The sequence below is a fragment of the Capra hircus genome, chromosome 6 (genome assembly GCF_001704415.2).
Source record: "Capra hircus breed San Clemente chromosome 6, ASM170441v1, whole genome shotgun sequence".
Lineage (NCBI taxonomy): Eukaryota > Metazoa > Chordata > Mammalia > Artiodactyla > Bovidae > Capra > Capra hircus.
The window spans coordinates 103,730,988-103,750,724 of record NC_030813.1 but is presented as its reverse complement, the minus strand read 5'-3'; the positions used below and the strand labels follow the sequence as shown (position 1 = coordinate 103,750,724).

Genomic DNA, 19,737 nt, shown 5'->3' with positions numbered 1-19,737 from the left:
CAGGGGAGAAATCAGAATGACGGAGTCATACCAGAGATCAGATCACATTTTAGTTAGAAAATTCATAAATCATTTTTAACCAGAGGCTCCTAAAATGACCGCAGAGCAAGACCCGTTCACCCAAGGCAGGAGCGTCACTGATAAACCAGGACTTACCGACTTGTGACTCTTGGCTGTTATGGTCTTCACCTTGTCTGGGTCCCAGATGACCACGTCGGCGTCCGAGCCCACGGCAATCCGCCCTTTTCTGGGGTACAGGTTAAAGATCTTGGCTGCATTGGTGCTGGTAACAGCGACAAACTGGTTCTCATCCATCTTGCCGGTAGCCTGAAGCAGAGATCCGCTGATGAGAAGAGCAGCTCACAGTAGGATCAGAAGGGGCAGACAGCACAGATCTAAAGCAGCCAATAGGAGTCCTTGCAAGGACTCCGGAATTTTCTTCTCCTCTGCCCGCTGAAACCAGGCCACCTTGAAAGAGTGCCAGGGGCCTGGCTTCATCAGAGCAGAGGAGATGTAATTAACCACTCCAAGGTGTGTTAATATTTTCCCGATGGCCATCCTGACATCTGGTCAATTTCACTGGGCCCAAGTTTAATTGAGAATAAAAATCTACTGTTTCAAGTGATCGAGGTGTGACCCAGGGATTCCTTATGGAACAGAAAGTCTCCGTACCCTGCTCTCAACCCTAACCTCGAACACAGACATGGTTTACAGTTATCTTTACATGGAGTAAAATGTGGCTCAAAACAAAATATCTTCATCCTTAAAAACTAAGCAGCTGCTGTCTCATCTGCACGTGCAGAGGATGCTACAGGGCTCACATTGCTTTCTTTTTTAATGAAAAAAAATTTTTTTAAGTTAAAAAGAAAATTTTGGGGCCACATCTCAAGGCATGTGGGATCTTAGTTTCCCACCCAGGGGTTGAATCCGTGCCCCGTGCATTGGAAGCTTGGAGTCCCAACCACTGGACGACCAGGGAAGTTTCCTCAAGCTTTCCTAAGGGTCCACCTGCTTTCCACATGCCATCCTGGTACATTCTGCTTCTCCCTCGAAGCCAGAAAGGAAATTTAGGCACCAGAAGGGCCTAACACACTGCTCCGATGGGCCAGGAGGGCCGGGAGGAGGGGATGCCGCCGCCTTACCACCGCCTTGTCCCAGACCACGGTCATGCGCTCCTCTATCCCGTTGACGCCCTCAGGGATCAGAGTGAAGTTGTCCTTGCCCACCGCCTTCTGCGCGGTGCTGTAGGGACAGTGGCTGCTGCCCGTGACTTGCAGGTCTCCACTGGCAAAGGCAAAAGCGGGTGGGGTTCGGACCTGAGTTCACGTTGAGGATCAGGCTTTGACTTAAACACCCAAGAAGGCTGTGACACTCAAACCCTAGTGAGATTCAGGGCACATTATGGGTTTTACTTTGCCGACAAAAGTCCATATAGTCAAAGCTATGGTTTTTCCAGTAGTCATATACAGATGTGAGAGACCATAAAGAAGGCTGAGTGCCAAAGAATTGGTGCTTTCAAACTGTGGTGCTGGAGCAGACTCATGAGAGTCCCCTGGATTGCAAGGAGATCAAACAAGTCAACCCTAAAGGAAATCAACGCTGAACATTCATTGGAAGGACTGATGATGAAGCTGAAACTCCAATACTTTGGCACCTGATGCGAAGAACTGACTCATTGGAAAAGACCCTGATGCTGGGGAAGATTGAAGGCGGGAGGAGAAGGAGGTGACAGAGGATGAGATGGTTGGATGGCATCACTGACTCAACGGACATGAGTTTGCACAAACCCTGGGAGACAGTGAAGGACAGGGAAGTCCATGGTGTCCCAAAGAGTCAGACAGGACTGAGCAACTGAACAACAACAGTAGGCTTTGCTGAGTGACATCACAAAGTCCATTAGCCTTTGGTGTCTAATTGAAGACTGGAAAGAGACCTGGGCATCAGGAGTAGGTTCTGTGTGAGTGTGGACTCTGGGTAAGGCTCCCCACGTCAGCCTTTTCCTCCTGCCCTAAAACAGGTCTTGGGGTGCTGGTCTGTTCTTTTCCTTTTTAAAAGTTTTTTGGAGTATAGTTGATTTACAACATTGAGTTTCTGCTGTATAGCAAAGTGAGTCAGTTATACATACACATATATCCAGCCTTTTTTAGGTTCTTTTCCCATATAGGTCGTTACAGAGTATTGAGTAGAGTTCCCTGAGCTATGCAGTAGGTCCTTATCATTCTCTATTTTATATATACTAGTGTCTGTATGTCAATCCCAACCTCCCAATCTATCCCTCCCCTTTTCCTTTCTGTAGCCTTCAGTTTGTTTCCTACATCGTGAAAACATCTATTCTACATGTTTCTGCTTTCGGTATCACATATTAGCTTTGCTCTGTCTTACTTCACACAGTATGATAATCTCTAGGACCACCAGTGTTGCTGCAAATGGCATCGTTTCCCTCTTAGTGGGTATGTCTTCACCCCTCGGAGAGAGAGTCCACAGTGCCCCCACAATGCAGTATCCATGCAGAAACTTGCTGAGAGCAGAAGCTACTACAGATGAACAGGCTGACTCTGCTTCCACTCTGCATCTCACTAGACCTCTGCACAACCCTTTGACTTTACAAATCCAGCAGGTCTGCCTTTAAATCCCGGACTTGCCACCTTCTGGTCAGGTAAGTCGCTCCTCTTTTCCACATGCATAAAACGGAGAAGAGAATAGAACCTTCCATCCAGGGTCACTCTGAGGAGCCAATGAGCTACTTGCCTGGCACTCAGCTCCAGACAAAAGGTGTCAAAGATGCTAACTCCCTTGCTTCTCTCTCCTTCCTCCACCAACCTCTTCTGAGTGCTCACGGAATTTTATGTTATGTGAATTTTATCTCATGGTTTAAAAAAAGAAAAAACAAATGAATGCAGCCAATGAATGAATGAATATATAAATAAGTAAGTGAGCCAAACACCTAGTCTCCAGGACATGCCTGTGAGTCTCATGGAGTCAGGGATGTTCGTGCTGGAAGGAAGGTCACGCCCCTGGCCTCATATCTCTGCCTGGTCACATGGGAAAACATAAAGTGCTGGCACGGGTGATCCTTCTGTAAGGCTGGTGTTTCTATGCTGTGCCCAAGGGACAAAATGCTATTTATTGATTTGTTGATTGCAACAAAGTGACACAAGCTCACTGGGTTTTGCTCTTTCATCCCTCAGGCATTGGAGAGAAAATACTTTGGGACTATGTGATGAGCCCCAAACTGGCATCTAAATCAATGGAATAAGTGGAGCGTTATTTTGTGATTTTCAATGAGGGCAGAGGCCAGCCTCTAGCTCAGACCCCCAGGCATGTGAGTAATCTTCTGGACATACAAAAATACTTTCAGATGTGATATTCACTCATTTATTCAATAAAGGTGTGTGGTCCTATGTCTGGCACAGTCTTAGGCAATGGGGACGAACCTACAAGCAGAAAGAGACAAATGACTGTGTTCATCTGTTGACATTCCAGTACGGGGTGGAGAAGTCAGAACATACAGTTTATCAGGAGAATGAGTATTAGGGTGTGTGGGGTAGCACTGGGGTTGCCATTTTTCAGAAGATGATTCAAACTCTCTCTTTAAGAAGAAATCTTCCAGCAAAGAGCAAATCGGAAGATGAGCAAGAAAAGAGTGCTAGGCAGGGGTAGAGTGAACGCAAAGGCCCTGTGGCACCATCCTGCCTGGGGTATATTTAGCTTGAGACCAGTGGGCTGAACCAAGGGAACCGAGGGGAGTGGAAGGCCTGGGAGGGCCAGGCAGTGTTAGTGAGGAGTGAAGGTCAGACCAGGTTCAGCCCTGTGGGATATTGTGGGAATTTGCATTTCACTTTGAGAGGAAAGAACCCTGGAGGTCTCCTGGCCAAGGGATGGCTTGGTCTGATTAAAGTTTTAAAATTTCTCAGCATCTGGTGAGAACAGACTGTGATGCGATTAGGGTGTAGAAGGGGCCACATGGAAATAAAAGAGGCTAGTTGGGAGGTGAGAAATGATGGTCCTTGAGCCAGGATGGCTGCAGCCAAGGAGGAGGAAGTGGCCAGATTTCCAGGACCTTTGATCCATGTCCTGCCTCCTCCTGAAATGGGCAAGATTTCGGGGGCAGCAGCTCCCTGGAGGAAGATCAGGGGTTTGTTTTGGACTTGGAACTGCCCACCAAACTTCAGGCTGCAGACTCTGAGTGATTGGATATGTAAGTCATGGGCCACTGCGTCCCTTTTAGGGAAAAGGAATTTGAATGCTGGGTACACAGCCTCACCCTCTTAAGGTTCCTGCTGATTAGAAGCTCCTTCCTATCCTCACCCATCAGGCAAACTCTTATGAATCCTCTAGCTCCAGGCCTGATGTCACTTCCTCTAGAAAGCTTTCCAAGCTTGCATCTCCACTTTCAGAACGGCTTGCACCCCTCACCACTTAGCCTTCTCCTGTGACCTCAAGTATTCTTGCCTCACACTGGAGGACAGCAGAGAAGGGACTGAAGCAGCTGTGCACCTACTGGGTGCAGGAAGCAGACCAGAATGCACTGGCTGCTGTGAACCCTGAATTCCAGGCCTTTTGCCTACACTACCTCACACCCAGCTCTGCAGCAGGTACTGTGTTCTCCCCACTCTGAGCCAACTGAGGCAGAGACATTACAGGTTAGCTGACACGGCCCGGGTGACACAGCCCATCAGGGTTGGGATCCTGGACTCACATTCCTAATTCTGTGTGTTTCCTAATGCACTGCAGTGCCAGGCACACAGAAGGTGCTTAAATATTGCTGAATGAATGGCAGGTCACCTATAAACTTGAACAGTTACTGATTAAAAGGCCTGAAAGTGTTAAGATGCTCAGTTGTGTCCGACTCTTCGTGACCCCACGGACTGCAGCCTGCCAGGTTCCTCTGTCCATGGGATTCTCCAGGCAAGAGTACTGGAGTGGGTTGCCCTTCCCTTCTTCAGGGAACCTTCCTGACCCAGGGATTGAGTTGGGTCTCCCGCACTGCACGCAGATTCTTTACCATCTGAGACACCACGGAAGCCCAAAAGGCCCAAAGGCGTGCTGTAAACTACGTGGAGTTTTGTTCTGAGGTCTCCCGGAGCGCCCCACCCAAGGTCCTCTCCCAAGTGTGTCTGAGGCACTTGCAATCTCCCGCCCACTGGCTCAGCTCTGCAACCCCGCCCATCTGCCCAGCCCCGAGACCCCGCCCACCTGCCCAGCCCCAACACCCCAGCCACCCCAGGTTTCTCACCAGGCCAGTAGGGAGGTCAAGTAGTCAGGCGTGGTGGGGTCCGGGCTCAGGGGAGGGGAGGTCACAAAGGCCGCCGCCTTGGCCCAGTTCTTGCTCCAGTAATGGGTGCCGTCCGTCCCCAGACTGGCAGCGATGGGCTCACCAAAAACGAGGGGGCCTTGGAAGGCAAACAGACACACATGGTTGACAGTGGATGGTCTCTTGTGGGAGATGCTGATGCAGGAAAAGAGAATCTCAAAGGCCGGACAATGAGACTAGGGATAAATCACACCGGTCCTCTCCATCAAGCTTCACCACACACACCCCAGAGGCCCCGCCCCCGGCCACCAGGCACTCAGCACCTGCTGTCCCGCTCAGTGACCCTGTAGACAATCAATGCTTTCAGCACTTGGATCTGATCATTATCTGTTTACGATGGTCAGTCGAGGCACAGACACCTGATGTGCAGTCTTCGCATGGGTTCTGCCAAGAGCAGATATTCAAGTGAAAAATTGAGTTTAAGCGTTTTATCTGGAGGTGATTCCAGGAAACAACTCAGCGGCCACGAAGGACGGGACAGAGGCCAAGAGAGACGCCGAGGACAGGTGAGTGAGCACCCAGTCATGGCCATGGGCGCCCACAGCTCAGTACCCTGAGGGCTCCAGGAGCCTCAGCTTCATCTCACCATGCAGAGCGAGGGGACCAGGGTATGCAGCCACCAAGCCACTGCTGGGGGCTTCTTGCTGAGCACTCATTTTCCAGGGAGGGACCAGAGGAGTTTCTGCCAGAACAAAAACCCATGGGCAGAGTCTCAGGGCTTAGCAAGAATTCCTGTAGCTGAGGAAGTGCCAAGGGGACTTGGGCCCACAGCTCTGTGGCATCTGCCTGGGGCCACGCTGCTGGCGAGTGGGAGGGAGGCTTTGGTCTCCAGGAGCCTGGCTCTGGGATGGTGCCACCCAACGGCAGTGGTGGGACTGTCCTGTGCTGAGCTGTCCGGGGGAGGAGCTACCAGCTACATGTGGCCCTGGAGCACAAGAAATGGGGCTTATGCCACTGTTGTTTAGCCGCTTAGTGGTGTCTAACACTTTTGAGACCTCCTTGGGATTTTCCTGGCAACATGACTGGAAGCAGGGTGCCATTCCCTTCTCCAAGGGATCTTCCTGACCCCAGGATCGAACCCGTGTCTCTGAGTCTCTAGTGTTTGCAGGCAAACTCTTTACCACTGAGCCACCTGGGAAGCTACTAAAGAGCCAACTTAAAAACTGCATTTACATTTGCTTCATTTAAACTGAAATAGCCACTCATGGCTGGTGGTCACCTTATTTCTCGGCAGCTCCAAGGCCTGCAGGCATAGCTACACTAGCATGCTTACTGCTGCTTTTAAGCTCCTATTACCGCTCTGAGCCGCAGTTTCCTCATCTTTAACCCAGAGGTGGTCCTCAGCAAGCTGCGCTGGCCTAGAGCGCTATCAACACCTCCACCAGTTAGCTTGCCCTTAAAATACTAAAAGCAGGTATTTGGGGTTCAAAACTGCTCTGTTTCCAGACTTCCCTGGTGGCCCAGTGGTTAAGAATCAGCCTTCCAATGCAAGGGATGCAGGTTCAATCCCTGGTTGGGGAACTAAGATCCCACCTGCAGAAGGACAGCTGAGCTGCAACTAGTGAGCTCACGCACAACAGATCTTGTAAGATGCAGCTGGGACCTCACACAGCCACACAAATAATTTTTTAAAAAAAAAGCTGCTGTTCCATATGAAAACCACCAGCCACATTGTGGCTTTCAGGCATTTGGAGTTGGGGCTGGTCTGAAATGAGACATGCTGAAAGGGTGAGATACACACTAGACTTTGAAGATAGTACAGAAAAAATAACGCCAAATATCCTGTTGGTACTTTTATCTTAACTACAAGTGGAGTGAATATTTTGGACACATTAGGTGAAATATCTGGTTGACCAACAAGTTCGTTTCGATTTTTCTGTCAAATTTTATGGAAAAATACTCAAGCTAACTTTTTTGGTCAACCCAGTAACATATATCATTAAAGATTTTTAAGACCAGAGCCACCTGCACTTTCCATGAAGGGTTCCTGTAAGAAGGGGGAGCCCTCTGGGTACAGAGGGTGGTGGGTGCTGCCAGGGCTGTGTTGCTCCTGCTGATTTTCACCTGGCCACCCCGTCTGACCCAGAGTTTCCGGTCAACCTCATACAACTCCCAAAGCGTGGATGGGGGGGACCTTGTCTGGGTGGCAAACGTCCTTGGTGAATGTCCACAAGGATCAAAGAGTCTAGCCACTGTCTCCATGTGACATGAGCTACTGTCATTCTGTCTGTCTCCTCTGTCCATCTGTCATTCTCTCTCTCCCCATCTCTCTCGGCCTGATTTTGGGAAGGAAGGCTTCTCTGGGCGACCTTGCTCACTCTCGACCTGCTAGTTGTTGGGAGCTGTGGGCCTCAACCACAAGGCCTGGGCAATGCATTTGGACGCCTCCTCTGAGTCTCCTGGGGAAAGGCCGTTGAGCAGGTCAGAGGGTAAGTAGTGTGTCCACAAGTCTTAGAGCTGGAGGCGGACTTCCTGCCTCACTCCCCTGGTGTCCAGCACGGGGCTGTCCCCCAGACCTTCTGGCGTGTGGAACAACATCTTCCTCCTTCCCAACCTGCAGCTGAGCCTCTGTGTGGGCCCCACAGTGGAGTCTGGGTGCACGTACCCCGCTGAGAGGCCCTGGATGGGTGACCCAGGATGAAGGGCCCAGAGAGAAGCAGAAAGAAGGTGGAGAGGACCCAGGAGCTGATGTAGCCCCAGTTCCATCACTGCCTTGATGTGAAACCCTGGGGAGAACTTGGAACTCCTCATACATGGTCTCATGTGACCCACAGGAGGGATAATCACCTTAGCTACAAATGGAGAAAATGAGGACCAGAACACCACTTACCTGGGGCCTGTGGCACACCAGGAATCAAACCTAAAACCAACCACCCATCTGGCATCTGCCCACTGTCCAGCTCCCTTTTCAACCTGGCCTACGGAGCTCAGGCTGGGCACAGCTGGCAGAAGGTCTCTGTCCTGGGCAAGAGCTCCACCAGTGAACCTGAACCTGCTGGACACACCCCTTCCTCACACCCAGCGGAGATCCCGGGTGCTGGGCTGCCTACCTTTCTTCCTGGCCAGGGTGATGATGTCCGCCGCGCTCTTACTCATCACCTTGGTGATATACACAGGGCAGTTGATCCGGCCCGCGATGGTGATGGCCCGGAACACGGCCTCGGCCTCCAGCTGCAGACACAGCGAACACACAGGTCATGAGGGGAGGGGCGGGGGGCACCACCCACCCTGAGCACCCAGGGCTCTTCCTGATCAGCCTTCCTCGATCTTCCTTAATGAAGTGTGGTCAGAGAGAAATCTATCGCATCAAGGGAGGAAGACACTGTAGATTTTTAAAAAGGAAGAAAAAGTCAGAGTGTGTTCAGCTAGAGGGTTGGAAGGCAGGACTGTGTTATTTGCATGCTTGGCAGTGCTCTGAACGCTCTGTCTGAAGATCACTTGAGAGGAACAGGCCATCAAAAGGTCCCCACGCTGCTCACATGCTCGGTGGTGGCTGTTCAGTCACTCAGTCGTGTTTGATTCTCTGTGACCCCATGCAGCATACCAGGCTCCCCGGTCCTTCACCATCTCCTGGAGCTTGCTCAAACTCACGTCCATTGAGTCATGATGCCATCCAATCATCTCTTCCTCTGTCGCTCTCTTCTCCTGTCTTCAACCTTTCCCAGTATCAGGGTCTTTTCCAATGGGTTGGGTCTTCGCATCAGGTGGCCAAAATATTGGAGCTTCAGCATCAGTCCTTCCAATAAATATTCAGGGTTGATTTCCTTTAGGATTGACTGGTTTGATCTCCTTGCTGGCCAAGAGTCTTCTCCAGCACCACAGTTCAAAAGCATCGATTCTTCAATGTTCAGCCTTCTCTCTGGTCCAACTCACATGCCTGGAGGTGGTTATTTATAAAATTCCTGCCATCAGGGAACACAGGTGTTCCCATACATTCCTCCCTTCATTCAACAACTATGTGAAACCACGTGCTATGAGGTTTGGTCTCTGTACTCCCTAGTCCAGTACTTCTTGAATAAAAAAACCAATGATGTTTTTATTGTCTTATTTTTAATTTCCAATCTGTCGGAGGCCCACACACGGCTGTGCTGCTCTTGGCTGGCAGGAAGCCCAAGCCACAGCCAGGTGCCAGGAAAGTAGCCACACCTAAAAGAGTCCCCATGGTGCTCACTTGCCTAGAGTTGGTGGCAACGTAACATGCTACAAAGGTTTATAAACACTGTCTCCGGTGTGTTCCTGGTCTCACCAGAGACTGGGAACCCAGCTCATGGGCATGGAGCTCACGTTTGAAGCACCGGGCCAGTTCAGGAATCCTTGGGGTAAGGAGTCTGTGTATTTGTGTGTCGTGTCCCATGTTCCAAACAGGCCAGCCCAAAGCGGAGATCAGGGAAGACTGCTAATGATCTGATGAGACATCAGAAAATGCTGGGTGCCCATCCTGTCTGATGTTCAATCAGCTTGCCTTCCTACTGTCCCTGCTAAACACACACACACACACACAGAGGTACACCCTATCACTCACTCCTGGGGCAATCTGTCAAGTCCTCCTGTGCAGAGGAGGCCTATGCAGAGGCAGTGGTTTGGAACTCACTCTGCCTGGGACATGGGGCTCCACTTTCCTGTCGTCAAATACCCCGAGTCCTCGGTCGGGATTCTGAAGTGTCCTTGGGGTCTTGGTGGGAAGTGTCTGGGCCCTGGGAGAGGCAGAGCCTTTCCCAACTCTCCTGATGGATCTGCAGCCCCCAGAGCTCCCGAGCCCCAGGGCAGACCCTGGAGAAGACCACACGTGCTGAGATGCTCATATGGGGAATGGGATGGGGGCGGGGGCTCTAGCCAGCTGTTCCAGCTGGAACAGCATCGGGGTAAGCTCTCAGCTATGTCAGAGTCACACCCAGCGGAGGCTCCTTTACCTCTTCAGGTCTGCTCAGAGCATGGCCCTCAGGACCCGTGATGCCCATCTCTAAGATCCGCTTCTGTTCCTACAAGACAAGAACGAACGAGTCAGTGATGGCAGAATGCCAGAGCCAGGAAAGGCCAGTCCTCCAACCCATTAGACGGATGGGACAGCTGAGCCCAGGAGGACTGGACCGTGTGGAGTCTAATGGCTGGGGACATCCACAACTTCTTTGGCCCCTTCACTCCCAGTGCCCACCTTCCCCCTTTGCGATGTCCCCATCCACAGGGGCTCTATTCAACCCCAAGGGACCAGTGAGAGGAAGCAAGGTTGTGAGAAATGAGCCTCAAAGACCACCCTCCACTCTTCCAGCTTCTAAGTCTCTGCTGCACAACAAGAGAAGGAAGCAGGTGGTGCGTGGGCGTGACATGGATGCGGAAACCACAGAATCCTCAACTGGGCCTCCAGTTCCAGAACTGAGCATGTGTGTGACTTTGGGCACACGGGTCACACTCTCGTGAGTCTCAGTCCTCTCTTCTTTCCTTTTGTTAAAAATTGAAGTATAGGTGATCTACAAGGTTGTGTTAGCTTTAGGTGTACAGTAAAGGGATTTATTGCAAGAATTAATGCTGAAGCTGAAACTCCAATACTTTGGCCACCTGATGGGAAGAAATGACTCCTTAGAAAAGACCCTGATGCTGGGAAAGATTGAAGGCAGGAGGAGAAGGGGATGACAGAGGATGAGATGGTTGGATGGCATCACCGACTTGATGGACCTAAGTTTGAGCAAGCTCTGTGAGTTGGTGATGGACAGGGAGGCCTGGCATGCTGCAGTCCATGAGGTCGCAAATAGTCAGACACAACTGTGTGATTGAACTGATAGTTCAGTTCAGTCACTCAGTCATGTCCAACTCTTTGCGACCCCATGAACCGCAGCATGTCAGGCCTCCCTGTCCATCACCAATTCCCGGAGTCCACCCAAACCCATGTCCATTGAGTTGGGTGGACTCAATGGATGCCATCCAACCATCTCATCCTCTGCCGTCCCCTTCTCCTCCTGCTCCCAATCTTTCCCAGCATCAGGGTCTTTTCAAATGAGTCAGCTCTTTGCATCAGGTGGCCAAAGTATTGGAGTTTCAGCTTCAACATCAGTCCTTCCAATGAACATCCAGGACTGATCTCCTTTAGGATGGACTGGTTGGATCTCCTTGCAGTCCAAGGGACTCTCAAGAGTCTTCTCCAACACCACAGTTCAAAAGCATCAATTCTTCTGCATTCAGCTTTCTTTATAGTCCAACTCTCACATCTATACGTGACCACTGGAAAAACCATAGCCAAAAGTGATTTAGTTGTACACAAAAGGAAAAAACTGAATGAACTTTTGGGCCATCCCAATATATTGCTTTTCAGATTCTTTCTCCTTATAAGTTACTATAAAATACCGAGTAGAGTTCCCTATACTATACAGTAGGTCCTTGCAGGTTATCTGTTCTCTATATAATAGAATGTATATGTTAACCACAAACTCCTAATTTATCCCTCCCCCTCAACCTTCCCCTTTGGTAACCATACATTTCTTTTCTAATGTCTCTGAGTCTGTTTCTGTTTTGTAAATAAGTTTATTTGCATCATTTTTAAATTTTAGATTCCACATATAAGCCATTATCATATGATATTTGTCTTTGGCTTACTTCATTATTTCATTTAGTATAATCTCTAGGTCCACCCATGCTCGCTGCAAATAGCATTAGTTCACTCATCTTCTCTTCTTCACACTGGAAATAACAGTGGCTGCACCTGGAGTTGCTATAATGCATCACCAAGGTGGCAGATGAGAAATGTCTGGATGATGTATATACAATCTACAGTGTACACATATGTGTGTGTGTATATAGTGTATATTGAGAGCTCTTGAATCATCACCCAGTTCTCATTCCCTCTACTGTAGCTTCATCTTTCTGGCACCTACCTTTCTAACAGGAAAGCTCAACCTCAAGCTTATAAATGAAATGGTTCCCTGAGCTAACGGTCTAGATGCAAAGCCATTGGCTCCAAGGCTTCAAGATGTCCCCTCCTCAGGAATGCTTCAGCATCTCAACACTGATCTCTTTACATCGCCCAGATGTCAGCTGTGCTGCTATTTTTAACTTTTCCAGTTTCTGTATCATATTCTGGAACACATTCCTATGAGAAGCCCCAGACCCTATCAACAATAAAAAAATCATAATTTTCAACTCTTCATTTATGGTTATTAAGCTTGAGTTTATTATAAGAACATAAGCTGGAAATGATTTCAAGATCCAACAGCTGGGGTGGATTTAAGTACAGAACGGGATAATGTCAGCTACTGAAGATGATGTTTACAAGGCATTTTGTAAACTGTTTACAAAAAGATTTATGATACGGAGACATCCCTGTGAAAGACTGTTTAAACATCAGTTACTATTTCTGTTGGAAGGAAGGAAAGAGGAGAAAAAGGGAGGGAAGACAAAAGATGAAATAAGGGGTGGGGCGCGGAAAAGGATTACAAAAGGCTAGAGAAGGGTTTCTAGTTAACGATCATGGCTGAATACTACCATTATTGTCACTCCATCCTGAAACTCCACTACAGTGATAGACACTGTATCCAAGAACCGAAAGAATGCAGAGATGTCAAAAATGTTTTGCAACTGGGGAAGCAGAGGTACAAAAGGTAACATATTTACTGGAGCTGAGAAAACTCAATCTTAAATCAGTAGCAAGAGATTTCCCTGGTGGTCCAGTGGTTAAGACTCTGTACTTCCAATGCAGAAGGACCAAGTTTGATCCCTGCTTGGGGTTTCTGCATAGCTGTTGGTAAAGCATCTGCCTGCAGTGTGGGAGACCCGGGTTCAATTCCTGGATCGGGAAGCTCCCCTGGAGAAGGAAATGGCAACCCACTCCAGTATTCTTGCCTGGAGGATCCCATAGACAGAGGAGCCTGGCAGGCTACAATTCATGGGACCGCAAGACTTAGCACTATCTTTCTTTTCTTTCTGGAGAACTTCGATTCTAAATGTTGCATGGTGAGGCCAAAACACACATACACACACACACAACGGCAGCAAGGAAAGCTAAAAAGCCCCGTTTAAGAGCTGGGGCTCCAGAGGCTTCCCTGGTGGCTCAGCGGTTTAAAAAAAAAACCTGCCTGCCAATGCAGAGACATGGGTTTGATCCCAGGTCTGGGAAGATCCCACATGCCATGAAGCAACTAAGACTGTGTGCCACAACTACTGAGCCTGCGCTCGGAGCCCAGGAACCACAATTACCAAGCCCATGTGCTGAAACTGCTAAAGCCCGTGCTCCGCAACAAGCTAAACCACCGCAATGAGAAGCCTGCAAACCACAACTAGAAAGTAGCCCCCGCTCGCTGCAACTAGAGGAAGCCTGTGCGCAGCAACAAAGATCCAGCACAGCCAAAAATAAATAAATAATTTTTAAAAGTATTAAGGTTCCAAACTCAACTTCTTTCACACATTTGATGAGACACAGGTTGGTGCACCCTGGAAAAGTGGGAAACAGTAACTACAAATGCTAAAAATATGTACCCAACCATCCAGGAATCCTACTCCTAAGTATTTACCAACAGAAATGCGAACATATGTTTCACAACAAACTGAACAAGAACATTCAAGAAAACGTTACAAATAAGAGTCCCAAATTTAAAACGATCCAAATATCTATCAGGGGCTTCCCTGGTGTCTCAGACAGTAAAGAATCTGCCTGCAATGTGGGTGACCCAGGTTCGATCCATGGGTTGGGAAGATCCCCTGGAGAAGGAAAAAGCAACCCAACTCCAGTATCCTGGCCTGGAGAATTCCATGGACATAGGAGACCAGTGGGATATAGTCCATGGGGTCCCAAAGGGTCAGACACGACTGAATAAACATAAATAGAAAAAAAAAAAACTATCAACTGGAGAACAAATTGTGATCTATTCCTGCTGTGTAATTCCACACCATGATGAAAAAGAAAACTCTGTGCTTCAGGAAGCCATAGGGATGAACCTCACAGACCTCAGATTGAGCGAGGTCAAACGAGGTCTCTTTCTCCCTCACTTGGAAGGAAGCCGGCCACCATGATGTAGCTGCCCATGTGTCAGGGAGCCAAGGGGGCCTCTGTCCAACAGCCAGCAAAGAATAGAGGCCATCGGTCTGATAGCTTGTGAGGAACTAATCTTAGCAACAACCCTCTGAGCGACGCTGGAAAGGAATTCTGCCCCAGACCAGCCACGAGACAACTGCACCCAGACCCAACACCTTCAGGGCAGCCTGTGAAAGACCCCAAGGTCAAAGACCCAGCAAGGCCACACCTGGACTCTCAACCCACAGGACCATGACACAGAAAAAGTTTATTGTTTGAGGATGCTAAATTCGGGACGGGGGGATTGTTATGCAGCCACGAGAACTGAAACACGTTTTGGTGTACAGAAGTAGGGTTTTACCATGAAAGCGAAAGTCACTCAGTTGTGTCTGACTCATAGCGACCCCATGGACTATATATAGTCCATGGAATTCTCTAGGCCAGAATACTGGAGTGGGTATCCTTTCCCTTCTCCTGATGGCTCAGTGGGTAAAGAATCCACCTGCAGTGCAGGAGACACAGGAGATGTGGGTTCAATCGCTGGGCTGGGAAGATCCTCTGGAGGAGGAAATGGCAACCCACTCGAGTATTCTTGCCTGGAGAATCCCATAGACAGAGGAGCCTGGCGGGCTGCAGTCCAATGGTCCACTAAGAGTCATGAGTGACTAAGCACACACACACACATATACACTACTTAGCGTGGCATTAATTACTTTCACTGGATGCATCCAAATCTTCTATCTTGACCTGTGGCATCATGATTAACCCAGCCCTTCCCCCGCAGGAGACGACGTGACCCTTCTGATTTCCTCCTCTTCTTCCCCATCCAATCAATCATGAGTCTTGCAGAGAGTGCTCCTCCTCTACCGTACTCTTGCCCCTTCCACCCGCCTCTGTATCCTCTCTTCATTTCCTATGAGTAAATACTAACCGGTCAACCTGACTTTATTCCATTCCCATCAAATTCTCCACCTCATAGCCAGAATGATCCAAATGAGTTCATGTCTCGCTTTACCCAAAACTTTTGCATGACCACATCTGCTACATGTTCAACGCTGAGCTTTGCACACACAGTATCACTGACCCTCAGATAAAGAACAGGAGCTTTCCTGGCGTGGAGCTCCCTGCCCCACGTCAGAGGGCCAGGAGATCGAGGAGGCTGGGCTGGAACTCTGCTCCTAGCCTGCGCTCTGTCCACTATCCCTGCTCCCAAAGCTCCCAAGTCACAGAGGAGGACGGGCAACTCCAGTTTCCACGTCTGTTGCCTCTGGGGTCCCCTAGGTGTGCCAAATGCACTTTCTTTCGGATCTTCATTTACTGCTCATGCAAACTCTCCATGGTTCACAGGGCAGTCATGTTACCCCGACTGTACAGGTGAGAAAACTGCAATCCAAGAGGCACTATGGCCTGCCAAAGGCCACGCTGCAGACAGTGTGTGAGTGACTCACACCCAGTGTCTGACATGCCACCCAGCTCTTGGCTTGACCCTTCATGCCTAGTGACCTGGCTGACTAATGCCTCCACCCCCTCTTCTCATAGCCTTTACAACAAGGAGAATGAGACTGAGGTGGAAAGCCTGGGAATTCAGACCACTCACCTGAGCTATCAAATCGCCATTTTCTGCGTGGACCAGGATCACAGCTCCCAGCCCCTTAAGGAAGGTGAAGGCTTCATAGAGCTAAGGAGAGATGAACAGGGGTTGGAGTAAGATAAAAATATCATAGCACGAGCATTTGCAGACTGCCCTTATTGCTCACACACACAGTCATCCACCTGCCGGGATGGTCCATCCACATCAATGGAACACATTGTTCAACAAGTGAGCACTGGAAAAGACCTTCCCTTAGCCCTACACCCTCCAGATCCAAAAGCAGGAAGTTAAGGTGGCGGGGGGGGGTGGCAGTGGTGGGGCATAATTGATAAAAATCACACCAAGGCATGATTATGCCCACAAGTATACCCACGCGGGCCTTTCACTTTCTTTGTGGCTTTGCTTCTTTGAAGTATGTAGTTGTCAATGGGGACAAGTGCAGCTGAGAAGTTTACTGAAATTGTATAATTAAACCCGCTGAGCCTGTATTGCAACCACCACCAACCACAAGAAATGTGTACATCTTTACAAAAATTCCAACGCATGTCATCTTACAAATCAGTGTACTGGGGGGGACCAAGTCCTTTAATAACTCTAATGCCCAGATCACAAATATCCTGCCAAGCATCACCTGATTTAGCCAATCCAGGTCCTGCCCACACTGCCCACCGCCCTCTTCCAACCCACAAAGGATCTGTGGTCTGACAGTTGTATCTGGAGAGGACCAGAGGCACATGTTCCCTCCCTTTGCCAATCCCAACTTTGTCCTCATTGCATATAAGACCTCCCTCACCCAGGATGTGTGCTCTTAGGGGCAGACAACAGGTGATGGAGGCATATGGAGCCATGGAGCACTTTTGAGGACCCACCCCCTGAATCTGCTAAGCTCCATATCTAACCAGGGCTTCAGTGAAACAGACATTCGAATGAAACAGATGAAAATATCAGTTATGCTAGAGAAACACACACTACTTTTTCCATGAAACTGAACGTACTTTTAGCCTTTAGGATGCCTTTGATGGTTGCATCAAAGGTTTCCAGGACATCCGGGGGTAAGTTATATCCTGTCTATTTTGAAAGGGAAAACATGGATGCTTCCTCCATTGCACATGAAACCCCATGGTGATCATGACAATCTGCTTATTAATACCCAAAAGGCACCTGCTGTGTGCCAGGCTCTGCCCTAGAGCTTTACTTGTACAGAATCATTTAATCCTCCACAACCTCTCTTAATGGCAAGTGCAATTAAGAGCCTAAAGCACAGAGAGGTTAGGAAATCTAGCCCCAGGCTACACAGCAAAGTTGGGGCTTGCTGTCAAGCAGTCTGGCTCCAGCATTCATTTCCTTTGGCACCACACTGCCCCACCTTTTTAACAAGCAGAGGGCAGAGCGGCAATAACAAAACCAAACCAGGGGTCCTAGTAGTGAAAGAAGGCCTGGCACCCAATAAACTGTAACCCACTACATCTGTACTCCTCAGAACACTATCTTCCTTGACTCAACTCATCCACATAACAATTGTTTGAGGTTGACAGGGCCAGCAGTGATCATGCTGTACAGATGAGTAAACTGAGAAAGGACGTGACTTGCAAGTGACTGGAGGAACAGCCAGGCCCTGCTTCAAGTCAGAGACCTAAGGAAATGGTCCCCAAACTCGCTTGAGCCCCAGAATCAGGGGCAGAGCTTTTGGGTCATACAGATTCCTGAAGTCTAGCCTTGAGCATCTCTGATGGAATCTAAGAGTCTGCGTTTTTAGTGAGCTCTTTACATGAGGCTGAGGATGAGCTGAGTTTGGGAACCACCATGCAGGGGTCCCCACTCTATGCCACTCTAGCTGGAAAGGAATACAGGGTGATGACTGACAGTTCGGTGTCAGAACCAGGACTTGAACCCAGGCCCTTCCTCGGCCTGCTCTGACATCTCCCCTGCCCTGAACTGCCTTCCTGACAAGGCAGGTCTATTCCTGCCCCGGGGAGGTGGAGGGTGTACGAGGACCTACCTGGCTATCGGACATTTGGTAGAGATCCTTGTAAGCCATGTAGACCTGGAAGGAATTGACTCCTGTTTCAAGACACAAAGAGAGCAAAAAATGCATTTAAGATAAAAAAGAACATGTCTTGCCGGTAAATCAATAAGCACAGTACAGAGTGGTAACAACCAAGTTGGAAGGGTGCCATCAGAATTCACAGCAGGGGCATCTAAGCTAGCCTGGGGGCGGTGGATGAGGGTCAAAGGGGGCCTCCAGGGAAGGTCACGTGTCAGCTGAGTCTGAAAGAGCAGGAAGAGGAAGGGGAAGAGGAAGAAGGGGATGAGGGGTTGGGTGGAGGGAGGATGAGGGGGAGGGGAGGGGGAAAGGGAGGGAAGAGGGAAGGGGAGGGGAGCTACCTGGGCTGAGAGGGAGGGGTGTGCATGGCACAGACGGAAGGAAGGATAAAAGTAGATTAGATGTGCAGCTGCTATAAAGTGTCCTGTGTCAGAAGCAGAAAGATCATGTGCTTTTAAGAAAATTCCCTTACGCTTTTTCATTCTGGTAAAATATATGAACCAAAATCCAGCATCATAACCATTTTAAAGTGTACATTTCAGTGGCATTCAGCGCATTCACGATGGTGTACAGTCATCACTATTGTCTAGCAGAACATGTGCTTTTAAAGCAAGGGCATGACACGATCAGACTTTTTTGTCCCAGAAGGACTCTTCTGGAAGGATGGGTGTGCAGAACAGCAGGGAGACATGGAGGCGAGTTGGAAGATGCTGAAGGCAAAAGGGACACGTGAGGTGAGGCTCTGAACCAGGGCAGGAGCTGCAGGGATGGAGAGGGATTGAGAATGTGAAAAGGCTGAAATGACAGCATTTACTGTGCAGTCAGAGGTGCGGGAGCAGGGGAGGTGGGGAGAGGACTGCTCCTAATACGCCTTCAAGGGGCCCAAGAGCAAGGGATCATTATTTCACCTTCAACACCCACACGTGCTGAAAAGAGCCAACTCACTGGAAAAGACCCTGATGCTGGGAAAGACTGAGGGCAGGAGGAGAAGTGGGTGAGAGAGGACGAGATGGTTGGATGACTTCACTGACTCAATGGACATGAGTTTGAGCAAGCCCCGGGAGATAGTGAAAGACAGGGAAGTCTGGTGTGCTGGAATTTGTGGGGTGGCAGAGGGTCGGACACAACTTAGCAGCTAAACGACAACAAACAGGTAAAACCACAGTGAAAGGTAAATTCACAGCCTTAGATGCTTCACTATTTTTGGAAAGAGAGGAGAAACATATCGATTGAGTAAACTTCTACGATCAGTTCAGTTCAGTCACTCAGTCCGGAAATTCACCAGAAATTAGAAGTAAACAATACAAATATAAAAACAGAAATAATGAATTGGCAGAATTGATAAATATGCGTTAGAACTGGTTCTGGTGAGTGGGTGGATGGGGGTAAAGCGGTCTCAGATTCGCTTTCGTCCAAATCATGATAGAGCTGACTCATTTTAAATGGAAAACTTCTTTAAGTTAATTCTTAAAAATTCAAAGTAAAAAGCAAACAACCAACATGGTGAACATATCTGCAACAAACTAAACAAAAAATTTCTTTTTTCAAAACCTCTTATTTAAAGAATATCAGCCAGGAGTTACTTCTAGGCAAGGAGGGAGTTTTGACTACAGTGGGGACCCATGAGAAGTTCATCACAGAGGTCTTTGGGGCAAAGTTCTACTTCTCGCCTGGAAAGGGTAATCTTATAATTCATAAAGTCACACTTTTTTCTTCTGTGGTTTTCTGTATGCTTCATTTCATAGGTAAAAAAAAGATTAAAATAAAAGCAATAAAGCAAAAAAAGGCAAACA

General features: G+C 48.8%; 1 protein-coding gene across 2 annotated transcripts in view; it reads right to left on the bottom strand.

Moving 5' to 3' along the window:
* CRMP1 (collapsin response mediator protein 1) overlaps positions 1-19,737 on the bottom strand; it is a 64,564-nt gene that overhangs the window by 9,555 nt on the left and 35,272 nt on the right. For both annotated transcript variants that reach the window (XM_018049714.1, XM_018049715.1), the window contains exons 5-11: positions 17,900-17,961; positions 15,907-15,987; positions 10,225-10,293; positions 8,365-8,485; positions 5,237-5,393; positions 1,143-1,284; positions 157-327 (exon numbers count right to left, since the gene is read on the bottom strand). In XM_018049714.1, coding sequence (XP_017905203.1) covers positions 157-327; positions 1,143-1,284; positions 5,237-5,393; positions 8,365-8,485; positions 10,225-10,293; positions 15,907-15,987; positions 17,900-17,961 — 803 coding nt within the window. The remainder of the gene's footprint in view (positions 1-156; positions 328-1,142; positions 1,285-5,236; positions 5,394-8,364; positions 8,486-10,224; positions 10,294-15,906; positions 15,988-17,899; positions 17,962-19,737) is intronic.